The sequence below is a fragment of the Phocoena sinus genome, chromosome 9 (assembly GCF_008692025.1).
Source record: "Phocoena sinus isolate mPhoSin1 chromosome 9, mPhoSin1.pri, whole genome shotgun sequence".
Classification (NCBI taxonomy): domain Eukaryota; kingdom Metazoa; phylum Chordata; class Mammalia; order Artiodactyla; family Phocoenidae; genus Phocoena; species Phocoena sinus.
The window spans coordinates 80,976,042-81,001,899 of NC_045771.1; the positions used below are offsets into that span (position 1 = coordinate 80,976,042).

Consider the following 25,858-nt stretch of genomic DNA (forward strand, 5'->3'; position numbering starts at 1 on the left):
ATCAACAATTTGTTAATCTCATGTCTGACTAAAGTCTATGGACATACATACAATGAATATCTGCTTATGTAACTCTCATGGTCTGTAAGTCACTGAAAGCATATCTTGTTAGTGAATAGAATCGTGGTGTAGGTGTCAGATGACAGGTGTCTGGCACCCGGTGTGTGGACTGATCTTTCTCATCAACTCCTTTTTATGGCTGTTGACAAATCACAGAAACTCACTGGGTGTTCAGCATTAAGTGAAAGGGGCCCTCCACAAGGCCCTTCTGTAATGCATACTTTTGAGACACTTTATCTGTTGAAGAGATGCAGAGAGATTGAACCTTGAGAAGAATCATACAGTCTAGGGTGTGGAAAGAGGAAGCAAAACAGTAGTATGTGTGCTATAATAAGTCATGTATGTTACATAAGATGGAAATGTGAGCCCTAGAGTTAAGAATGTGAGACTAATTACATAGAATGAAAGGAATGAAATCAGAATGGATAAATCATGACCCTTACGTCTCAGGGCTCCTTCCTCACCTGTACATGTCCCTTCCAAGGCTCCAGGAAGTTAAAAAACATATGTGATGTTTGTGGCATTTGTCAGCTTTTTAACTTCTGTAACTTGTTGTGATTTATTTTGTCCTTTTAATAAATATTCACATGTATCAATTTTGTATTCATAATTTTCTCTTTTTTCTTAAAATTGCATAAGCTTCAGGCCTTACAGTACTTGAATTCATCCCTGCATGAGATATTGTTTCTTATTGGGGGAGAACACGGAGGTGCTTACTGTGGAACTGTAAGAACCTCTTGGTATGCAGCAGTAATATACTGACAAGGTAGATGGAGGTGATAAAAAGGGAGTTCAGAAAGAAGGTTTTAGGAAGGAGTAGAGGTGAGAATATCAGGAATATGGGAAATAATAAAGAATGCAAATGGGTCAAAACGTTTCTTCAGTAACTACTCTACAGGTATATCCTAGAATTCTATCATTCTATAATTCCACCTTGCTTTCACGGTGGTTACAGCCTAGAAGGGCAGTGGATAGAGGATGTTGACTGTGGAGGAAAAGTTTGGTCAGGGTCTGAATGAACAAAAATATAAAATAAACCTGAAGAACTAGGAGAAAGATGTATTTACGGAAAGAAAACCCATTATTTAATAACTTTTTTGACAATGTGTATTTTCTTCTAGTTTCAGTAAGAGAAATATAGAAATGCAGAATACATTGGTTGATTCTGCAGGCTTCTGTCAGAACCAGTACCGTAACTAAGTGTGGGTTACAGATATGCCTCCTCCCCTCCCAGAGAATTCCAGGTAACTTTCAGGTAATGTCTAAGAACAGACTGTAAGCTCCTGAGGGCAAAGAACTCTCCAGGAACTGAAACAGATCTTTTTAGACTTTTATCTCTTTCATTGGTTAATTTTTTACACAGTTCATATTTTACTTATTTATAGTGACGGAGTACAGCCATGTTCCAGATGTAGTGACGAGGCTGGAGCAGAAAGAATATTCTGTGGGAATGCAGATTTTCATATCAGACTACACGTTTTTCATATATATACTAAGTTACACTGAGAGTGGTGGAAGAAAATGAATTTGCTTTTTTTTCCTCTTAGGCTACTTTTGTTTTCTTTTACTCTCTAGTTTTTACTAGATCCCCGTCACTGTCAGGTATGGTGCTTGAGATATCTAAGTTCTAGCGCACGCGCGCGTGCGCATGTGTGTGTGTGTGTGTGTGTTTGTAAATACATGGTCTATAGAGCAACCTCTCTTGGTCCTGTGGAATATGAATGAAGAAAACATGGACCATACATTTCAGTAGGTGAGACAGAAAGTAAAACCTACTTGTAAGTATCACATAATAAGTGGTAATAAGTGCTAAGGAGAAAAAGATAACAAGGAGGGTGGATATGCCAAATAGGAAGGTAGGGTTGAAATTTTAGATGGGATGTCAGGGAAGGCCTCGCCAAGAAGGCAAAAAATGAGGAAAGCCCCCAAGGAGAGGAAGGAGTGAGCTTGGAGTTATTGGTATTATAGGCAGAGGAATGAAAAGGGCACAGGCCCAGAGCAAGAGCCTGCCTGGTGTGTGCCAGGAATAATAAGACCGCAGGGAGGCCAGCATGGCTGGCACTGAGTGAGGATGTGAGTGAGAGAGAAGAAAGCAGGAATACCCTATCTATTTTACTGAAGTGCTGTAAAGATAAAATGAGAAAAAGTGGTCAAAATAACTTCGTAAAAAAACAACAATGAAGTCCCATGTTGGTACGATTAACATAAGTGAAATAGATCTAATTTTATTCATTTTAATCAAAAAGACTTCTTATAATTAGATGGTATACATCTGAAAGTTTTGTGTAATTCATCTAAAATATGTTACCATGATTTTTTGTGATTGTTAATCATGTTTGCTTCTGAATTAGAGGAGATCATTTCTCTACGTGAATTTTAAAGAGCTGGAGGGAAAATAGCTGAGTTTTTTCTCTATTATTTGACAGATATTGCTGTTAAGGTGTCTTCTTAAACAACTCTGGTTTATTAATGGAAAAATGAATAATTGTAATATGTTGTATATACTATATTATATATATAGATTGAAATTACATTCTGTTTACTGTGAGAACTTTTTGAATAGAATTCTACCATCAAATAACATTTGTTATGTGTTGAACATCCATCCAGCCAAAGTGAATTATTTGCTAGTTCTTCTTCGTGATGTTAACAGAATACTGGCACTTCTTATGAAGTAACTTAACACAGAATTCATTTTATTTTTGTAAAGTTTCTCTTAGGGTGATAAAATGGTTATTGATTTTTTATTGTTTGAAATGACTTCTCTGTTTTATTTCTATCCTTTAACTCTTCAAGTGATGAAATAATTTATGTATTTAAAGTTCACTCTTTTAGTTTTGATTATACCATTCATAATAATTATATAGTGTCTTTGGCTCAAAATAAGCAAAATATAAAAACAACATTTTTATGCACAGAAATTGACCATGTTGTAATATTTCTAGTGATGAGTACTTAGGTTATGATTTTTTTAAAAACTCTCCTTCTTTGTAAAAAAAAAAAAATGTATTTTCTTATACTCTAGAATAGTATATTGGAATTTTTTGCTCTTAAATTTTGATTGGGAGATTTCTTTTTATAACTTTACTTTTCAAAACATAGTTTCCTTTTTGTCCAATTTTGCACATGATTTAAAGTTACAACTCAGAAGTCAAAGCAAAGCTCTGCGCATTTTGTCTGTCAAATAATGTTATGAAGTGGAATTTGTATCTTCTATATATATGCTCAGGAAGATGATGACGATGATGATATTGCCACTGGTTCACACGTTTCCTGTATTTATTAAGAAACACTTTTCCTGGTGTAAATTGATGATATTTTATGTTAAAATCCATTGTCTGAGTAGTGGGATACATTTAAATAACTTTATAAAGGGAATAGTACAGAACACATGAGTATCAAAAAAGGTTAAGAACATAATTAAAGTTAAAATCCTTGTTGGTTCGCTAGGGATACTGCAAGTAGAGGAGGCACCAGTTAAGACAAGCATTTCTCATGCACAATTGTGTCATTTTCCCTAGCTTCCTACGTCCATTTAACCCAACTCTGTATCTCTGTATATAATCATAAGTGCATTTTGGATTAATCTGTTACTGTTAGCTAGTCATGATATCCTTTAGATTTGATGACATTAATCTGTTCATGCCATTTAATTAGAAAGTCAATAGAAAACATCCATTCTGAGTATTGTAACAAAATAAATAGGGAAATTAAACTGAGAAAAGTTTATAAATTTATGAACTGCACCCTATTTTAAATGAGATGATAGCATCACAAACCTATCATTGGATATCTCCACATGTTATATTATTTTCGGGGGGGGTCAATAAAATTTTACTAATCTATGCATAACCCCTTTCCTGCCTTATTCAGCCACATTCTGTTGTGGCCTGTTTCAAGTAACATATCGAATTCTAAACACCATAAACTGTAGCCATAGAGTGACTTTGGTATCTGTACCAATCCTTCCAGGAAATATTGAACTGGAATAATAGATTATTTTAATGGTCAGAGTGATTAGAAACAGAATCCTATCACGATAATCTTCTTCAAGTTGGACCCACAAATCATGGATATATTCCCCTATTTACCTTAACTCTGTTTAAAAAGCATGAATTTGCAACACCTATACTGGAGTGTAAGAAACGTACGACTTTTTCTGTAAATCAAATGTAGTCAGTTCCAATCTTCTCTTCACCTACTGGTGAGAAGTTGAAACACTTCAATTTTTTGACGTTGCCTGCCCCACGAGCACTGGGGAAATTCCCAGTGAGGCTCTTACACATTCTAGAACACTGGGGGTTGGGCCTCTGTACCTTGACCCACACCGCATTGAGAGCAGTGTCCAAGCCTGCATGCTTCCTTGGCAGTGGGTGGCTCCTTTAAACTGTGACCAAATTTTCACGAGAGTAATTCTGCCTAGGTTGAGCCACCAAATCTAAGGTCAAGTTTTCTAATGGCACCGTACAGAAATTTTTCTTTTAGGTAATGCCATCTTCCCTGGATAATATAAGCAAGCAGGATACTGCTCTCTACTGCCCTTGCAACCTCCAGCCACCATTGTTGGGGGAGATCTTCTCCCTAGAACTCTCTACCTCCCCTTCCTTTCATTCACCCTACATTCTTCTTTTTTTCTTTTTAAAATTCTGTTTAGTAATTTTAACATTGAAACTTAAAAACCTCTTCGTAGGTTTTTAAGTGTACGATACAGTATTGTTAATTAAAAGCACAATGTTATTTATCAGATATCTAAAGCTTATTTGTCCTGTATAACTGAACTTTTATACAAGTTAATAAGAAATTCCCCATTTCCCCCTCCCCCAGGCCCTGGCAACCACCATTCTATTCTTTGCTTCTATGAGTTTGACTATTTTAGATACCTCGTATAGATGGAATCAAGCAGTATTTGTCCTCCTGTGACTGGTTTATTCCACTTAGCATAATATTTTCAAGGTTCATTCATGCCTCATATTACAGGATTTCCTGAATGCTGAACAATAAAGGCTGAATAATATTCCTTAATATTTATAAACCATATTTTCTTTATCCATTTATCTGTTAATGTATATTTAGGTTATTTCCACATTTTGGCTCTTGTGTACAGCACTGCAGAGAACATAGGAGCGCTGATATCTCTTTAAGATCCTGATTTCAGTTCTTTTGGATAAATACCCAGAAGTGGGATTGCTAGATCATGTGGTAATTCTACTTTTACTTTTTAGGAAGCTTCATACTGTTTTCCATAGTGGCTGCTCCATTTTGCATTGCAACTAGTTCCAATTTCTTCACTTCCTTACCAATACTTTCATTGTCTTTTGTGGGGTTTTGTTTGTTTGTTTGTTTGGGGTTTTTTTAAATAATAACCATCCTAACAGGTGTGGGATGATGTCTCATTGTGCTTTTGATTTGTATTTCCCTGATGATTAGTGATATTGAACAATCCTTCCTACATTATTTTCCCTTCCAGCAGGCCTCAGCCTAATTTCCCATCGTTGTGCCTGTAGAAATGTGAAATTGGTTTCCCTTCTGGGAGTGAAGTGGAGAAAAGAGATGAGAAAACCAATCAGCTTTCCTAATGGTCACTGTTTACCCACCATAAAGTGATATATCCCACAACAACTTTCTGTTTGTTCAATAAGATCTTCAATTTTTGCATGCCCAAATCTTCAAATAATATTATCATATAGATAATGAAATAATTTCTAAATTATCTTTCTTTATTGTGGTTAAATATGTCAGTATAGATAATATATGTGTTCTTTGTGCTAGGTTTTACACATTTGAACATTGTTTATATTCAGGTGGGCTACTGTGTAGTTTTGGTTAGCATAATTTGAATGAGTTTTCCTCTTTACTGACAGTAGCATTGGCCTGAGAGTTAAATGGAGTTCATATTTCTGCATTACCATCAGCTAACTGTGTGATGTTATAAAAGTCATGTCACTTCATGTTTCACTTCTCTAATATATTGTACAAAAGACTAAAACTAGCACCTCTATACAGATCTTGCTTACTTTATAATGAGTCTATGAATTAGTTGACATGCCTTTGCAAGACATTTCATTCATGTAATCCTCCTTCAATGACCCTTTTATTATTGACCATTAATACTGCAAAATATGTGATCATCTGTTTTCTTTACAATTTTTTTAATGAATGGAGGCATATCTGTTTTACATCTGGAAGTGTGGAAGTCATTAATTCTAAATATTTTCAGTAGACTCAGACCTAGAAAAAAAAAAAACTGTGGGTAAGCTCAGACAGTTCAACAGTAGTCTTTGATATTTCCTAGATAATTTTTTATATTCAAAATGTGATAACTTTGTAATATGTAAATTAATTTCATTTGAGAATTTATATATGCAAGCCATACCTTGCTGATTTTTAAAGTGTTTTAGGTGTACAGTATTGAACATCTTATCATAATTGAGGACATCCCCTTTAATCTGTAAATAATCAAGACACTACTCAAATACTATTTTTTTAACTTTACCTCCCACCATTCTTTTTTCCTTTCCTTTTTTCCACCCTTCTTTCTTTCTTTCTTTTATATTAATGTATAAATAGGCTAAAATTGTAAAATACTTTAAAATGTAGTTTTGAAAAATAATAAAATCCATCTACCTATGCATTTCTCTTATACTAACATTGCCTAACTTGAAAATGAATGAGTAGTTAGTATAACTGTTGGGGACAATGTATTGGACTCCTGGAAATCACTTGCAGGGTTTGTTTGCTATTTAGAAAGCCAGGGCAGATAAGCAGCTCAGCTGAGTTTTTCCTACTGCTGCTGGTTTATAGAGGGTTATTGAGAGCAGATGTCCAAATTTAGAATATTAATCTAGAGTCATAGTTAATAATATCAGCGGGAAAAAGGATAAAAAATAAATTATAAATAATTTATTATATGCATATTTTTAAATTGTTTTGTGGGGTTTTTTATCCCAGCTGCATCCAATTCTCATTTCACAGCACACCAGCCCTGTTGGTTCCCATAAGGTCCCCTCCTCTGTGTGTGTGGTGGGGGGGGGGGGGCTGTTTGCTTGTTTGTTTATTCATTCATTTATTAACTCGTTTCTTTCTTTTTATCTCACTTTCTTTTCCTATCTGTTCTTCCCTCCATGAAAAACCATGATAATTTATGGAATGGTCTGTTGTTTATTTGTATGATATATAATGTTAGTATGTATGAATATCATTTTAATAACATAAATGTCATTGCCGTATAGATCAGATCCTGTTTCTCACTTGTTTTTACTTGGCAGACGATTTTAAGATGGATCTGCCCTTTGGTGTTAACACCTGGTATGGTCTCTTTCCTAAAACCGCAAAGTGTTTCCATCACGAGTATTTAATAAGCTCTCATTGTCCATTTTTCCTGATACTACCACCTCCCCACAAATAGAAAGTCAAGAAGATTTCTGGGTCCTAGGGTGTACATATGCTTAATTTAATGACGTTCTGCCACATTGCACTACAGAGTGGTTGCATTTGTCTGCATTCCCATTAAAATAATTACATGTTTATAAATTGTAAATGAGCAGTTTTTTTTTTCATCCTAACAGTCATAGTATTCTCACATCATAGAGTGGGGATAAAGCTAAAAAACCTCCAAGCAATTATAATCTCTCTTGAAGTCAAGCTCCCCTAAATCCCATATCCTGGTCAACACGCTGTATTTTCCGGCTTTCAAACTTTCCTCAATATGATGAGCGTTAAGTAATACATCGTTATTGCTTTGATTTGAACTTTCTAATCTCTAATGAGTCTGGGCTTTTCTTCATATACTTAAAACACTTTTGAATTTCCTTCTCTGTGAATCTTCATTTTACTAATTGCCAAGATACTTCTGCTTTTTCTAGTAGAGTATCATTTTTATTAATTTTTATAACAGCATAAAACAGTAGATACAAAGGTGGGGATCATCACCAAGGTGATGAATTGTGTAGTGCCTGCCACATAAATATTCGTGGAATAAATAAAAGTCATGATCTTCTGTGTGATATATGTTTGGATATACATTAACTTATAAGATTTTGACTGTTAATGCAATAATTTTAATACAGAAGATGTTTTTGCAGTAATGGTAAATATTATAGACAGAGAAATAACATACATGAAATTCTGAATTGTAAGGATAAGAATAGCTTTTGCCGATTTGAGAAACATATGAAATTCAGTAATCCCAGAAGTTATAAAAACACATACTTGAGAATGTTTTATAGTGATTAATGTTTTTAGAATTCAGAAATTACCTGATTATTGTCTTTTTTCAGTTTTTAATAACCTATTAGGTATAAGACTTTGAGCAGCTAATTCTATCATGACTGTTGCACATTCAAAAAAATTCATATTATCTTAGTTTTCCTATTAAAAGTTATTAGAAGAGCCACTTTCTAGGGATATAATTGAAGTATCATCTATGCAATCTCAAACTTGAACAACTGGTTAACATACATGTTGATATAATTTCAACATAAAGAAAATGTGTTTGCTCATAATGCTAAATAATAGATAAAACCATTCATGTGTTCACTGTGTTCTGGGAATTATTTCTAAACCAAAATCAGAGTAAAAAGTTTCCTTAAGATTGAATATGCTTACATTCAAATCATTGAAATGATAAAATACTACCTTGGTTTCTGTGTAGTATGATCAAACAGTTTCTGCATGCATTTTAAAATAGTTTCTAGGATTTTACAATTGAAGTATTTTCAAAGATATCATATTTGAAGACACATACTTAACTACTTAATTCTCACAATGACTAAAGCCATATTATGAATTTAAAAGTAGTTTGTATATTCACTTGGTTATTTTACTGTGGTTCTTGTAGGATTTGTAGGAAGTTGGAGAGGCAGAGGAAAGGGAACTGTGTTCAAGTCACATTCCCTATAGATCGCATACTCACCATTGAAACCAAAAATAAAAGGATAAAAGAACTGGCAAAATCTTTTGAACTGCAGTACTGCCCCAGTGCTAGTTGGAAACTCAATAAGGGGAAAAGAAGTTCAGCTGGTATATCTTAGGACAGAGCAAATCATGTAGTTCATGATCTGAGGTATATGTCTAGGTTAAGATCCTAGTTATCTGTATTTTTCATCAGTTTTATTAATGTGTCTAAATAGTTTTCCTGTTTACAACTAGAAGCATTTATTCATTTCACTGGATAAATATGTTTTATAAATTTGCCCCTTTAAGATGTGAAAAATGAACAGGTAAATTCAACAGAAGAAGCATGAAGATTATGCAGCTATTCCCTTTCATAGAATTTGCTCCTGCAGAAAAGTGACAATGCAATTTCTGAATTATAGCACTATTAATTTGTTTCAATTCAGAATCATCTTCATAAATGTACTTTCTTGTGACTAAGAAAAAGTGTGTTTTTCAGTGTGCTTTTCCTCTTTCAGCTCTAAATTTTTCTTTAGTGGTATTATCACTGTCTTTTATGTAATTTTCTCATTTTATATGTACAACAGCCTGGGATTGTTGAAATAAACCTAAGGCCCATCTGAAGATAAAGTTTTCTTGGAGTAAGTTATAGAAAAGTCATTCTTGTTTGTGTTATTGTGGGCATTTTTATGGACTTCTTTTGCCATTTCCCAATAGTAAAAGAACTTCCCTTACTTGTTTGCAACTGGTAATATGCTTTCCAATGTATATCAAAATCATTAAAACTTTTAAAGACCCAGTCATGCCATGTTGAGAATTTCCCATGGAAGCCAATAGTGAGTAATAGGGGATTTCACATTGGCATCTGTGAAGCTCATTGAAAACCTAATTGTTCAACAAGTATTTCTTTTTATTTAAATTATAACCTAGTCATGGCATACAGGTATTTTTTTCTCAGGTAAAGCTGGTAGCATTCACAAATATCTGGGCACTATAACTCTGGATGGTTTCATCGAATTTATATCTAGCCCACATAGCTACATATTAGGACCATGTGATTGGTGCCAAATACGTTCCCAAAATTATTTGACAGCTCATATAAAATGGACAAAAATACTAAATGTAAAATATTGAAATATTAATTATGTTACTACTTTTTTGTATGAAAATTACCTTTCTAGGAAGAGAGGAAACATGAAATGCTCTGTAACCAGTCCAGCAACATAATTTATGGGACCCAGTGCAAAATAAAAATATAGGACTCTTTGTTCAAACAGCGTTAAGAATTTCAAGATGGCAGTAGCAAAGCATTAAACCAAGCATGGGGCCCTTCTGAGCACAGGGCATACTATTGCACAGGCCACACACACACCCATGATGCTGCCCTCTGTATAACATTTCTGCTGCTTCTACTCAGGACTGTCTTGCATGCAGCAAAGAAAAACACACACCATGGGAATCTTTTTTATTTGAGCAAAGTTGAAGCTGTAACAATTTCTTAAAGGGAGCTTCGCAACAAAATCCTAATGACTTTTTTCTACCACTCCTATTCTGCAATAGAATGGAAGTTTACACTCTTCTCGTTGCTCGTTGCCCGTGGAAAAATTATATTGGTGGTTGCAATTATTTTTTTCCCACACAAAATTGGTTTAAGCAATATACAGTCAAGAATGTTTTCTTTAAAGCAGTGTGAACAAAATGCATGTGTTTGATACTATTTAATAGATTTTCAAGAGCAATGTTTTGCATGTTCTGTTTGACATATTTTATATGTTCAGGTAAGTTGATGAAATCAAACTTCATATGATTTTGATATTAATGTTCCAGAGAACTTTGAACTGATGTTCTCTGAAATGGTGTGCTGAGTTGGTTTTTAAATGCAAAGCAATGTCTCCTGTGCCTTGTGGACCCAGATGAGACAGCACACCTGTTTTATTTTATACTTGAATTTGTCTTTGTAGGCATGCAAGTATTGGAATGGAATGGAATTCCTTTAACTTCCAAAACATATGAAGAAGTGCAGAGTATCATTAGTCAGCAAAGTGGGGAAGCAGAAATATGTGTAAGACTGTGAGTTTTTCCCCATCTTTTTGTTTCCATTTTTTGGCTATTCATGTCTCTTTTAATTTAAAATTGTTAAGGTGGAACCTTTGCCAGTCAGCAAGATTTCCTGTAATTAGAACATGAAGTGAATACAAGTTTTATAGATTTCTTGTGTTCAGAATCAAAGTCTAAAGCATAGAAAGAATCCAGCTAATTCTGTTTCTGATTATGTCCCCTTTCATGCTTTTATTGAAACATGCGTCATTTAAATGAAAGCCTAAACCCATTTAGATTTCATGGATGTGTACAGTATTTCAAAGTGAACTTATATTTAATCCATAAAGATTTCACCTTAAATAATCATTTTTATCAGCTGACTTTTAACAGCATTGCAAATATAGATTTGGTTAGAAGGTTGAGCATGCTTTGAAATTGCTTTATGTCATTAACCACTTCTCATTTACCTACTGAAAAAATATATTCAGCATAGTTGGGGAAAAAAGGCCTTTTGTCTCAGACTTCCTCAGTTGCTTTCTTAATTTTTTTTTTTTGTTTTAATTTTTAGGGACCTCAGTATGCTATCAGATTCTGAAAATCCCCAGCACCTAGAACTTCATGAACCACCAAAAGCTGGTAAGTGAAAGCAGTCTGCTTCCAACTGTGGGTAAAGATGTAGATTTAAATGGAGGAGTAATTGTAGAGGCAGATGTAGCTGGAGATGAAGACCTAGACATATACATAGATATAGGCAAAAATAAATTTATAGACAGATGTTTATATATTTATGTAATCATAAAGAAAATCAAAAGCGTTGTAACTACACTTCTAGTGTTCTAGGAAAACACATATTTACATGTTAGACCCATTAAAGAAATTCATATGAAATTCTTACTGTGAGAGTTTATATTTTTAATTCTTTAAAATTAAATTCATTGTATGAAAGTAATCCATGGAGCCATTTGTTTGGGGTCCTATATAATTTTTAGATGATACTGGTTCTTTTTTAGCAGTTGGTTTTGGAACACTTACTCCTAAACCTTTTGATTGCCTTTTATGATAAATAAAATTCAACATATAATTTCATAACTACATGATGAAGTAGATTTATCTCTTAGATAACAAATACAGTCTATACATTTAAATCACTTATAAGACTAAAAGTATCACTATAGCTTTGTTCAACAAATATTTATTGGGCACTTCCTACGTTGTAGTCAGCATTTCTAAGAGGCTGGGTCACTGCACTGAACAGAACAGGCCAAGGCCTATAGAAATTTTCATACATCTGTAAATGTAAATATGTTCTTTGAAATTTCTCGCTTAGAGAAATAGATATATAAGATTTCAAGAAGGAAAAACAGCCAGTCATACAAATTAAATGCCACCAGTGAGTAAAACAATATTTTATCATGCATAGAATTCTCTATATAAAACATTTAAAAACATTTTTCTGAAGATACAGTAGGAACCTCCATTTTCCTCTGTAATTTAGTATTCTTTTACTTTTCTCTGAACCTTCCAGACTTCTTTAAAAATAGATTCATAAAGGTACAATTGCATGTATTTTTTTTATTTAGCTTGTTTTATAAGTAACTATAAAACTTTTATAAGTTCTAGATGACTTTGTTATCTAGAACTCAGATAAGTTCCATGGTATTAAGTACCTATGAAACTGAGACTGTGTGAAGCCATTTCATTTTGTTGTAGTGGATAAAGCAAAATCCCCAGGGGTTGATCCTAAGCAGTTGGCTGCAGAGCTCCAGAAGGTCTCACTACAGCAGTCACCACTGGTTCTGTCGTCCGTCGTTGAAAAAGGATCTCACGTTCATTCAGGTCCTACATCAGCAGGATCCAGTTCTGTTCCCAGCCCTGGGCAACCAGGGTCACCCTCAGTGAGCAAAAAGAAACACAGCAGCAGCAAGGTGAGAAGTGTCCAATGCAACCTCCGAGTTACTTATTTTCTAGCTCCTTATTCAGACTAGGAGATAGGAAATACAATATTATTTCCTAAGGTGTTTTTCATGTGATTTCTCCTTTCCTAATGATCTACTGAAACAAACAAAAAATGTTTCCATTTCTGAGTTTATAACTGATCAGGATGTATCAAAATGATGTATTTCTACATCTCTTAAAATATTGTAGCAGTTATTATTATGGGGAACTTGAAAAATGTCTCTAATGCTTCATGTTCTTTTTCTTTGTTGTTGTTACACAAATCTGAGCCTCTGTATATCAAATATATCTTTGTATCTTTTTGGAAACACAAGATATACATTACAATAGATTTTGTAACTTAAGTAGAAGGTAAAACGGACAAAGAAATGATGATAATTTAGGACAACAAGAAAGAAGGAAAGCCAGTAATATAGTATTGCCATTTTGAAATTTATCCCGAATTCCGTAGTAATAAGTTTTCTCTTGATGCAGCTCTTCATTTAGAACAAATGTTTCTAACGTTATTATTTTGGAGTTACTGGGGAATTAAAAGAAAACATGAATTAATTTTTTAACTTTATAAAATCAGATGATAATATAGACAATTTGTGATTTTCCCCCATAGATTTGATTATTAATAGAGAAACTCTCTTCATGGTTGATAAATACATTTAAAAAGGTTTTTTGTTTGTTTGTTTAACCACAAATAAGATTTTTTCTTTACGTGGTGAGATATATAGGAAGGACAGGCTGTGGTTGGATAAGCTGACTAGACTTCAGAAAATAAAGTTTTTTCTACTAAGTGTAAAAACACAGCAGATGTCACTAAAAAACCCTTTCATTCAGAAGCAAAAAAGAATGGTAGGATGATCTTAATCATTGCATCATAAAATGACTTGTTTCAAACTAAATATAGTAAGGTTTTGTGAGGAATAAGTTCAAGGATAGACTCAATTTCAAAATAAATTTTAACACAACTGTATTTTACCACATGTGTTAATTTTGAAGAATTACCTCGTGGAGGCGCCCTGTCTCTGGAGTTACACACTGATACCATTTCTGATTCCTTTCTCAGTATCTCCACACAGTAGAACTAAAGACATGACAGACTTGGCTAGCAAAGTTTTCACACCAAGCACATTGTAGTTCTATAAGTCTGTCATCCAGATATTTTTTATTTCAGCATTTGACATCACCATCCTCCCAGAAGATTAAGTACAAATGTAAAGGCACCATTGCCTCTTCTTTTATCTTCATTCACTGAATCTTAATCCTGTGAATTTTACTTTTTTAATAAGTCTTTAATAATTTTTTATGTTCTCTGAACTTGTCAACTTCTTTAGCTAAGCATTATTTTTTTTGGCCAACAGTATTGCACTCACTACTGGTCACTCCACTCACCAGTCTCTTTTCCTTCCTCTTAAACTACCCTACAACTGTCTGATCTGTGGCACCATGTTCTGATTGGATCACTATCCTGTCGAAAATGAAGCCCTGCTCCCTGGAATGTCAGCTTCCCTACCTCTGTCTAAGACCCTGTCCTGCTCATTCTAAGAGAGCCTGGTCAATGGTTTTCCTTAGAAGCTTATCATCATAAGCTTAATGTTGTCAGATCTTTACAATAGCCTTGCTAATAAGTACTCTATTAGGGTTTTAAACTCATTCCTACTTTCCACAGACATTTTTGGATGCCACCTCAGTGTCACGGGTCGTAATTGGTACCCAAGATACGAAGAGGGATAAAATCCTTCCCTGTATACTACGTAGATGAGTGGTTCTTAAAGCGTGCTCCCAGTCTAACAGCACCAGCATCATCTAGGAACTTGTTAAAAATGCAGACTCTTGATCCCACCCTAGGCCTTCTGAATCAGAGACCCCAGGGATGGGACCAAGCAACCTGGGTTTTAATAAGTTCTCCAAGTGAGTGTGGTGCCCCTTGTAATTTGAAAAGTGCTGATCTACACATAGATGAAGAGGATATATAAACAAATTTAGTAAAGCTGTAATGTTGGTGGTCATTAAGAAGTACACGGAGCACTCTTAGGAGAGTGTAACCCCACCCCACAGAAAAGCTGCCGTTTAGCTAATGAACTGATTTGGTAAAGGGGAGAAAGGAACCAACATCCAAAGAAGAGAATGCAACATGAAGAAAATCTCAGAAACAGAAAATTGTATGCTTAGGACATAGGTGTACAAAAGATACAGGGGTAAGAAATAGAGGAGAAGCCTAGATGATTGTAAACTGGAAGACATTACATGCCATGTATGGCTTTTACAATCTGTGGAAAATAAAGAGCCAGTGATAAGTGAAAATAAACTAACAGGAAGCCTTCCTCCACAACGTCTTTCCGTATTCTAATGCTTCCTTAAGTCAGAAGTTATCCTTCCTTCCTCCTTCCCTCCATCCAAAGTGCCAGATGCTTTATGTACCTCCTAAGACAATTTGTATCTTGATTATAATTACTTGTCTCCTTATTTTATCCTCCCAAATGGGCTGCAAACTCATTGAGAACCAAGAACCATTTCTTGCTTCTTCTAGCTCCCTAAGCGCATGGTAGAGTAGCTTGCATAGACCGTAACAGAATAAATTAAAATTAAATTAAAACGTCAGTGGCACCTGTGAGTCTCTGTAATATTATGGGGGTACAAAATATAATTGTTTTGTAATATGTTAACATTTTTGGTAATGAGTAGAAGATGAAAACAGGTATTGTAGGACAAACATCAAGGAAATAATATGAACAGGTTTTATGATATGTGGTCATTCTTTTCTGTGCCAGGAATGTGGCCTATGTAGTTTTTATAGAAGTTTTGCTAAGATAAAGAGTTATAGAGCTGCACTGTCCATGACAGTAGCTGCTAGCCACATGTGACAGCTGAGCTCTTGAAATGTGGCTAGTCCTAATTGAGATGTGCTGTAAAAATGAATTACACAGCAAATTTCAAAGACTTAGTATAAAAAAAGAATGTAAAATAGCTCTTTACAACTTTTATATTGATTTCATCGTGAAATGATAATATTTTCAATGATTTGGATCAAATAAAACATGTCAGTAAAAACTAATTTTCACCCATTTATTTTTATATTTTTAATGTTACTACTAGAATATTTCAAATAACCTGTGTGGCTCACATTATATTCTACTGGACAGTGATGGTATATTCCTTTTTAACTCTTATTAGCAGCAATAACAATAATCAAATCTGGTTATTTTTGAGATTTTATATATATATAGAAATGTATAGTCAATAGATGTTAACACTCTTGAAGAAAGGTACTACCACCTATTCATCTTTTGGGGGGTTTATCATCAACACTTAGCTGGTACTGAATTTCTTAAAACGTTTTTGCTGAATGAATGAATGAACTTAATGATATTTCTTGGCCAGTCAACGTGTAGTATGCATAAAAAGCAATACTTTTATTTGTTCTCCAAATTCTGCAATGTTAAGGAAATTGATATTGAGAGATTAGAGAAATATCGAGCAATTGTCTAAAACTCACATGTTCCTGAGTCAGGTGATATAATATTTACAAATATAGCATATGTTCTTCAGTTAATTTAGAAAATTATAGTTTTAACATCCTTTTGTTTTTACGAGGTATGAGGCTAACTATATATTAAATAATAAAACATTAATTTAATAGAATGTATTAAAACTAAAAATTTAAATCATAGCATAATTATACATTTAGGTATTTAGAGCACCATCTATTAAACATTTTGAATGATTATTCATAAGTAATTATTAATCTATTAATACTCTAGTTTAAGTGATTACTCCTGAGTAAATGTAAGTAAAATATGAATCTATTTAGATATATGTTTAAGTTATATGTTATGTATATAAGACTTTTTATTATTTTGCTTACTAATTCAATATGAATTTTTGTCTTCAAAATTTTTAGTTTACTGCCTCAGGGTCTTTTATTTCTGAAATCTTATCAGACTTTTTTCATCTTATCTTTAAAATCTGAATAATTTCTTCTAAGTCATGGTATAAATATATAACTGAACTAAGCGCTTACTAGTTTTAAGTGTTCTAATGAAATAGGTTCTTGCTTTCCCAAACTTTTCTGTCATGGCACACAACATCTCAGTAGTTTTTTCATGATGCCCTTATGCCCAAAGAAATACATAAAACAGTTTCATTTATTATGTAGTTAGGTCCTAACAATTTAACTAGTGTTTATACCCTAACGTCTTAGTAACCATTAGAAAAAATAGTACCCATAAAATGAAATAAAAATAATATATTTATTTCATTGTTAATAATTCAAATTATGTATCAGTGGGGTATGTGCCTGATGGGCACTGCACAGCTACTCAAATGGTGGAATTGGTTTGGACACTGACACTCTCATTTCCTGTTCCACACTGATCTCACTGATTTTCTTGCAGTGCATTTTTTTTTTATCACCACAGTCATCACAACCAGCCTCACAAAGGTATGACGTTATCGAAAAGAAATACTTGTCTCTAATCTTAAACTGTAATTATCTGGAGCTGGTAGTTTGCCCACTGTACAACAGATATTACAACATCCTTCTGTGCTCTTATGAGTTCACTGCCATACCCCAGAACATTTAAAGATAGTCCATACATTTATGCTCTGTGTTGAATCTAGTTATGTTTGCACAATTATATGTCAAATGAGTTACAACTGTCAAAAATAAATCAAAACAAAATACATTATCATTGTTCTTTTTTCTGGCCTTATTTTTGACTTTTTATCTCTAGTTATTCCTCAATGTTCCTAACTGAGATGCAAGGGTATCTGGTTTTAGGAAACTTCCCTTCTTTAATTGAGATAGAAATAGTTTGAGGAAGTTGTGTGGTCCTTTTTCTAGATTCAGTTTCTTTTTCTTAAAATTTAAACAGTAAAATAATTATTAAGTAAATATAATGGTTCGTTACCTAGCAGTTTATCCTTTGCAGCCAGAGCGTAGTTTCTTATAAAAGAGCTGAACTAATAAAGGATATATGGCTTAGAAAATTTAACCCTTACTCCATAACTTTACCAATGATTACATTATTTTTATTCTTATTTCACAGAACAAGACCTGGAATATAGCTGTCTTCTTTGATTGCTCTCATTTCTAGCATAAATTTATAAAAGAAAAGGTAGCAGAACAAGTATATACACCCAAGTATTATGAATTTCTCCTTTTCTCGTTAATTATGAAAATAAAACCAATATTATGTATATATAGGGAGACAGGACCTTATTTGTAGGGTAGCAAAGCTTGCCTCCATTTTAGTAATATTTCCCTATAGTGATGCCAACGTTGCCTGAAATTCTATTATAGATCTAGTCAGGAACAGCATCTCTTTTTGGTACAAATTTGTACATTCTATTGAAATGTAACAATTCAGCAATTAGTCACTGAATCAGCAGAATGAATCACTTTACCAGATCACAGTCCTAACGGTTTTTAAGGCTTTACTGACATAAGGAAATTATTAAGGAGATGAGAACTTATATAGACTGGGATGGAACTTTAATTAGAGGAGTATGAAATACTAAGAAGTGATTGCCTGGGTGTTCCACTCTAGAAGAGAGTAGGAATAGGCTGAGAACCCAACAAAGGAATGTAAGGATAGACTTTTATAACTTCTGGACTCCTAGGCAGTTGAATAAAAACAGTCCCTTTTTCATTCTCTTATAGATATTTAAAATCTGTTCATATTTAAATTGAATACTTTCAACCAAAATTGTTCCATTTCTTAGGTAATTGAACGTAGATTACTGCAGGTATAAAATTATAGCCTCAAAACAGGCTTCGCAAAATGAAAAAGGGATTTATGTATTTCTAAGATTAAACGTGTTGAGAAGTGTAAGTAGACACCCTAATCTGAAGCAGCCAAATGGATGAAATGTGTTCTCCAGGCAGGGTGTGCTCTGACCAACAGAAATTAATTCAGAGGGAAGCTGAAATGGTAAATCCTATGAAAGATTTATCCATTAATCTGTGTTTTGATATTGCAGCCTACTGATGCAACAAAGATTGTCTCTCATCCGATTACGGGGGAAATTCAGGTATGAAAGTTTTTAAAAGATCATTGCTATACCATCTTTTGTGGCTCTTTTTCCCAATCGTCTATTGAAATTGTAAGCATTGTTAGAACCTTTCCTGTTTTATAACATATGTAGATGTATAATGAAAAAATACAATTTCACAGAAAAGTATTTTAATACAAATACATGTTTTATTAAATCTAATGATATCTGTGAAATTCTATACTTCAAAGTCTGCCTGATACCTTAACAGTATCAATGTATTATGCCTCGGTTACTTCATACATGTTGAAAGTGTTTCAAACATGACAGATTCTCCGGGAAATTTGAAGGTTCCTCTTTAAGAGTTTCATGCGTCTAATGCTGTCATCTTTTGTTCCTCTGATCAATAATTGTCAAATAATTGCTCAGCAGTTCTTTTAGAGCAGTGTTTTTCATACTGGGGGTCATAACCCATCTGTAATTTATCAAATCAATTGAGAGTATTTTGACCAGGAAAATAGAAGAAAATAGTATAAATCACTCTCTTTTTTATTTCTGTATGTGTGTTTCTGTGTTTATATTGCATTGTACATGGGCAAATTCAAAAATGTTAGAAAAACTGTACTTTAGATGGTACCAAAACGTAATTTAGTGTAGAGAAGCAAAGTCATGTGGAAAGAGTTTAACACAATACCAAATAATAACTATTTGAAAATAGTACATTTCAGATAAGGGGAAAGAGAAACACTGAGTCTTAGTTGCATCTACAGTACATTTTCACAAAGTGTAACAGAGATTTGAACTAATTTGAGGGTAAGCATAGAGAAAGGGGGAGTGTTTTCCTGGAAGAAATGGTACAAGGGAAGATTCTTCTGCCAGAGGGTAGTGAAAGGAACAGATCTGCTTTGCTGCAGGAAAATGTTCCTGTAGAGGTAAGTTGAGACTAAATTAAGAGAACCTTGAACACAAGCCAAGGAATGTTAGCCACGACAAAATAGAGTGATGAGGAAATAAATATTTTTGAGTGAGGGAGAGGCTAATTCAAAGCAATATGTGATAGAAAATTCATAGACCCTTGGCCTCTAGAAAGTATTATGAAGGGTAGGACACAAAGACAAAGAAATCAATTAAGTGTTATCTAGGTACACCCTGATTCAAGCAGAAGCGCAGTGTGAGAGTGGAAATGGAGAAAGAGTGCAGAACGTGGGCACCTTACTAAGAAGGACCCAGCAGGATGGAGTCGGGATCACCTGTGTGCTCCTGATCTTGCTGTATCGCTGCTATTTCCCACTTCTAGAAAAACAGACCTGATCTTTCTTCATTTCACATGCAGCACAGAAAATGCTATGTGTTCTCATTCATAATATCTCCTTCTCTCTGCTCATTTTTTTAAACTTCTTGCTCATGGGCCAATATGTGCTGTTTCTTTTTGGCTTGTTGCTTTTATTTGTCCTTATTTTATTTTCCTTTCCCTTCAGTTGTAATATGTAATTCTATAGTGGAAATTTACTCTAATAATTTTCCTTCTTAACACCGAGGTTATTTTCTTTTCCTTTTTTGGGGGGGGATATTTTCTTATGACAGTGATTTCAATTTTTTACATTTTATCTTTTGTCTTTTAGCAAAACCTTATTCCAAATGAAACCTTATGTAAACGCACAAACAATGAATTACCAGCATGGCGTAGCTCTGGTTGAGGGTTACTGGGGGCATCTCATTCTCTCTCAGATGTAACCTCCAAGCAACTCTAAGTGTTCTCTAAGGCACCAAATTTACAGAGTACATTTTGGAAAGCACTCTCTTAGGGTAGCCTGCAAATCTCAGTTTCAATAAGAAATGATTTTACTGGCCTTACCAGTTAAAAGTGGACTTTCAGGCTAGCAGAGAAAGGAGAAAATTGAAAAGAATTTCTCCTTAAAGATTTGGAAGCCATTCTAACCCTCAGTGAAATTAACTGCAGAATAATTCTTCTATTTCAGTACTCCATTAGAGCACAGTTACTGCAGTTCTAAACTTTTCATTTCTCCTCTTCCTTCACGGCCCTTTGTTTCATGTTTCATATTGCTTCCATGATGGTCAGAGAGACCCTGGGCCTTTCTGTACTGAGGAAAGCAAAGATTTGTTTTCTGCCACAAAACATAACCAGATCAAGATTATGCTGAAATTAGGAAATTATTTTAATTATTAACATGAAGATTATCTCATCTAAATTATTCCATTTTCAACATAAACATAGCATATCTGTTTTGTATGATTATAAAAAATACATTCATTTTTTATTTATGGATTTTCTTTTTCAAAATATAGATCCCTTCCCTTCTGTTATTTGATAAACAGAAAGAGCAACAAACAGAATTGTCTTATTCTAAATGATGCCAAAAGAATCTTTCATTTTTGATGGTGAAAAATTAGTTAATTTGATTATTTTGAATCATGCAGGCTTCTCAAATATTAATTTGAATTGTAAGTCTTTTACTATTCAATGACAGTTTTACAACAGCCATTAAGCATCTATGAGACAGTGCCTCTTCTTTTCTCTTCAGTTTCTAAAATTAAAGAACAATATTTCATTTTCTTAGCATCACTATTAAGAAAGCACGCACAGAAAGAATAGCTATAGGTTTATCAGCTAATGTAATATAGGAAGGGATAAAATCTACACATTCTTAAATTTTCTTACAATTCAGTACTAACACCTTTGTCTTGAAATAATGTTTCCACCCACTGCTAATTACTTGATGAAATGCAAAAGATATTTTCTAATAAATTCATCAATTAGTTAATCTATTTTCAAAATTCTGCCAATTGTATTTATGAATGTTAACATTTCTGATTTTCCTAAGAGTACAAATTTAGTTTAAAAATGGAACTAGCATTCACTGTGTGATTATCCTAAATGAATTTTTGACAGGCCAGAACTTTCACCTTAGAAAGAATGAGCAGCACATTTACTAGTAATTAATGTGTGCCTGGGAGTTCTGAATTAAATTAGACATTAACTGGTCTGTTCAGTTTCAAATAAAATGAAAGTAGCAGTTGATGCTCCTTATGAGAACTTTTTCTAAATACTGGTAAAATACTGAATAATAATGTATTATATGTTTTTTTAAACAAAAAAAGATAATGTTCATGGAACATTTTCTGTCCCTTTAAGCTTCAAATCAACTATGATCTTGGAAATCTCATAATACATATTCTCCAAGCAAGAAACCTTGTCGCTCGAGACAACAATGGTTACTCAGACCCCTTTGTTAAAGTGTACCTTCTTCCAGGGCGAGGGTAAGTAAAGAAGCACTATATTCTTAGTATTGTAAATATTGCCCTGTGGTTTAAAAAATAGTGATAGTGTCTTCTGGTCTCTAATTTAAAGAGTTTAATATCTTTTCCTTAGTTTTAGCTACATGTCATATTTATTTATTTCCAATTAGTAAGTAAGGTGGAATTAAAAATTTGTAATTAGGCCTTAATGGGTTTTAGGAGAGCCATGATGGTAACAAAACCTGACTGGATGAGAACACATCAGTATTTCAATTCTGGAAAGCACTTGTGCTATGACCAATCACGTAGACAGTAAAATCATTTCAGGAATTATTTGTGGAAGATTTAAAGAATTAGTTTACTTTTCAAAATGTATCTGTGAAACCAGTGTTCAAGGACTAATCAGTTAGTCTTTTATAGGACGTGTATTATTCAATACATTAAATGTTCATTAACTGACTTGATATATTATTATTCATATGCATATTTTCAAATGAGTGTTTTAAAATTATAAAATAAAGCTTTAGTTAGCATCTATCACCTCATACAGGTAAAATAAAATGAAAGGAAAAAAAAATCTCCTTGTGGTGAGGTCTTAGGATCTACTGTCTTAATAATGAGCTAAACAATATATTTAGTCAGAAGACACAATTAGCAATCATGAAGACAGGTCAATTGAGATTGTTTAGTTTAAGGTACAGAAAGAAAAAAGGATGAAGAAAAGGGAACAATGCCTTAGAAACCTAGGATATCATAAAGTATACGAACATACACAGAGAGGCAATTCCAAGAGGAGAGAAAGAGGAAAGGGCAGAAAACATTTCTGAAGAAATAATGGCAAAAGATTTCTCACATTTGTTGGAAAAAATCTGCACAGCCAAGAAGCTCAACAAAATCCAATCAGGATAAACAGAAAAAATTTATACCAGGTCTCTTCTTAATCACACTATCAAAATCCACAGACAGAATCTTGAAAGAAGCAAGAGAAGTGGCTCATCATATCCAAGGGATCCTCTATAAGATAAACAACTGATTGCCAATCAGAAACCATGGAGCCCAGAAGGTAGGGAGATGACATAATCAGTGTACTAAAGGAAAAAGATGGTCCACAAGAATTCTGTATCCAGCAAAACTGTCCTTCAAAAATAAAGACTTTTTTTTTTAATAAATAAGACATTGGAGAGGACCTTCAAGATGCCAGAGGAGTAAGACGTGGAGATCACCTTCCTCCCCACAGATATATCAAAAATACATCTACATGTGGAACAACTCCTACAGAACACCTACTGAATGCTGGCAGAAGACCTCAGACTTCCCAAAAGAGCAGACTCCAGAGGGAGACCTGCATGCAGAGACAGGGCCAAATCCAAAGCAGAACACCAGGAGCTGTGTGAACAGAGAAGCAAAAGGGAAATTTCTCCGCGCAGCCTCAGGAGCAGCGGGTTAAATCTCCACAGTCAACTTGATGTACCTGGCATCTGTGGAATACCTGAATAGACAATGAGTCATCCCAAAGTTGAGGCAGTGGACTTTGGGAGCAACTGTAGACGTAGGGTTTGCTATATGCAACTGACCAGTTTCTGACTTTTATGTTTACCTTAGTTTAGTTTTTAGCACTTGTTATCACTGGTGGATTTGTTTATTGGTTTGGTTGCTCTCTTCTTTTTTTATTATGTATTTATTTTTTTATTTTAATAATATTTTTAAATTTTTTATTTTAATAATTTTATTTATTTTCCTTCTTTCTTTCTTCCTTTCTTTCTTTCTTATTTTCTCCCTTTTATTCTGAGCCGTGTGGCTAAGAGGGTGTTGGTGCTCTGGCTGGCTGTCAGTCCTGAGCCTCTAAGGTGGGAGAGACGGGTTCAGGACATTGGACCATGAGAGACCTCCCAGCCCCATTAATCGGCAAGAGCTCTCCCAGAGATCTCTGTCTCAACGCTAATACCCATTTCCACTCAACGACCAGCAAGCTCCACTGCTGTACACCCCATGCCAAACAGCTAGCAAGACAGGAACACAACCCCACCCATTAGCAGAGAGGCTGCCTGAAATCATAATAAGTTCACAGACACCCCAAGACACACCACCAGACCCTGTCCTGCCCACCAGAAAGATAAGATCCAGCCTTATCCACCAGAACACAGGCACCAGTCCCCTCCTCCAGGAAGCATACACAACCCACTGAGCCAACCTTACCCACTGGGGCAGACACCAAAAACAGCAGGAACTATGAGCCTGCAACCTGTGAAAAGGAGACCCCAAATACAGTAAGTTAAGCAAAATGAGAAGACAGAGAAATACGCACCAGATGAAGGAGAAAGGTATATACCCACCAGACCAAACAAATGAAGAGGAAATAGGCAGTCTACCTGAAAAAGAATTCAGATGATAGTAAAGATGATCCCAAATCTTGGAAATAGAGTGGAGAAAATAGAAGAACTGTTTAATAAGGACCTAGAAGAACTGAAGAGCAAACAATGATGAACAGCACAATAAATGAAATTAAAAATTCTCTAGAAGGAATCAATAGCAGAATAACTGAGGCAGAAGAACAGATAAATGACCTGGAAGATAAAATGGTTGAAATAACTACTGCAGAGCGGAATAGAGAATAAAAATGAAAAGAATTGAGGACAGTCTCAGAGACCTCTGGGACAACATTAAACGCACCAATATTCGAATTATAGGGGTCCCAGAAAAAGAAGAGCAAAAGAAAGGGACTGAGAAAATATTTGAAGAGATTATAGTTGGAAACTTCCCTAATATGGGAAATGAAGTAGTCAATCAAGTCCAGGAAGTGCAGAGAGTCCCATACAGGATAAATCCAAGGAGAAACACTCCAAGGCACATATTAATCAATCTTATCAAATATTAAATACAAAGAAAAAATACTGAAGGCAGCAAGGGAAAAGCAACAAATAGCATACAAGGGAATCCCCATAAGGTTAACAGCTGATCTTTCAGCAGAAACTCTGCAAACCAGAAGGGACTGGCAGGACATATTTAAAGTGATGAAACGGAAAAACCTACAACCAAGATTACTCTACCCAGCAAGGATCTCATTCAGATTCGACGGAGAAATTAAAACCTTTACAGAGAAGCAAAACTAAGAGAATTCAGCACCACCAAACCAGCTTTACAACAAATGCTAAAGGAACTTGTCTAGGCAGGAAACACAAGAGAAGGAAAAGACCTAAAATAACAAACCCAAAACAATTAAGAAAATGGGAATAGGAACATATGTATCAATAATTACCTTAAATGTAAATGGATTACATGCTCCAGCCAAAAGACATAGACTGCCTGAATGGCTACAAAAACAAGACCCGTATATATGCTGTCTACAAGAGACCCACTTCAGACCTAGGGACACGTACAGACTGAAAGAGTGTTGATGGAAAAACATATCCCATGCAAATGGAAATCAAAAGAAAGCTGGAGTAGCAATTCTCATATCAGACAAAATAGACTTTAAAATAACTATTACAAGAGACAGAGAAGGACACTACATAACGATCAAGGGATCGATCCTAAAAGAAGATATAACAATTGTAAATATTTATGCATCCAACATAGGAGCACCTCAGTACACGAGGCAAACGCTAACAGCCATAAAAGGGGAAATCAACAGTAATACAATCATAGTAGGAGACTTTAACACACCACT

General features: G+C 34.3%; 1 protein-coding gene across 1 annotated transcript in view; it reads left to right on the plus strand.

The window, feature by feature from the left end:
- PCLO (piccolo presynaptic cytomatrix protein) overlaps positions 1 to 25,858 on the plus strand; it is a 366,471-nt gene that overhangs the window by 267,237 nt on the left and 73,376 nt on the right. The window contains exons 11-15 of the mRNA XM_032643160.1: positions 10,914 to 11,022; positions 11,561 to 11,628; positions 12,703 to 12,917; positions 18,922 to 18,972; positions 22,088 to 22,212. Coding sequence (XP_032499051.1) covers positions 10,914 to 11,022; positions 11,561 to 11,628; positions 12,703 to 12,917; positions 18,922 to 18,972; positions 22,088 to 22,212 — 568 coding nt within the window. The remainder of the gene's footprint in view (positions 1 to 10,913; positions 11,023 to 11,560; positions 11,629 to 12,702; positions 12,918 to 18,921; positions 18,973 to 22,087; positions 22,213 to 25,858) is intronic.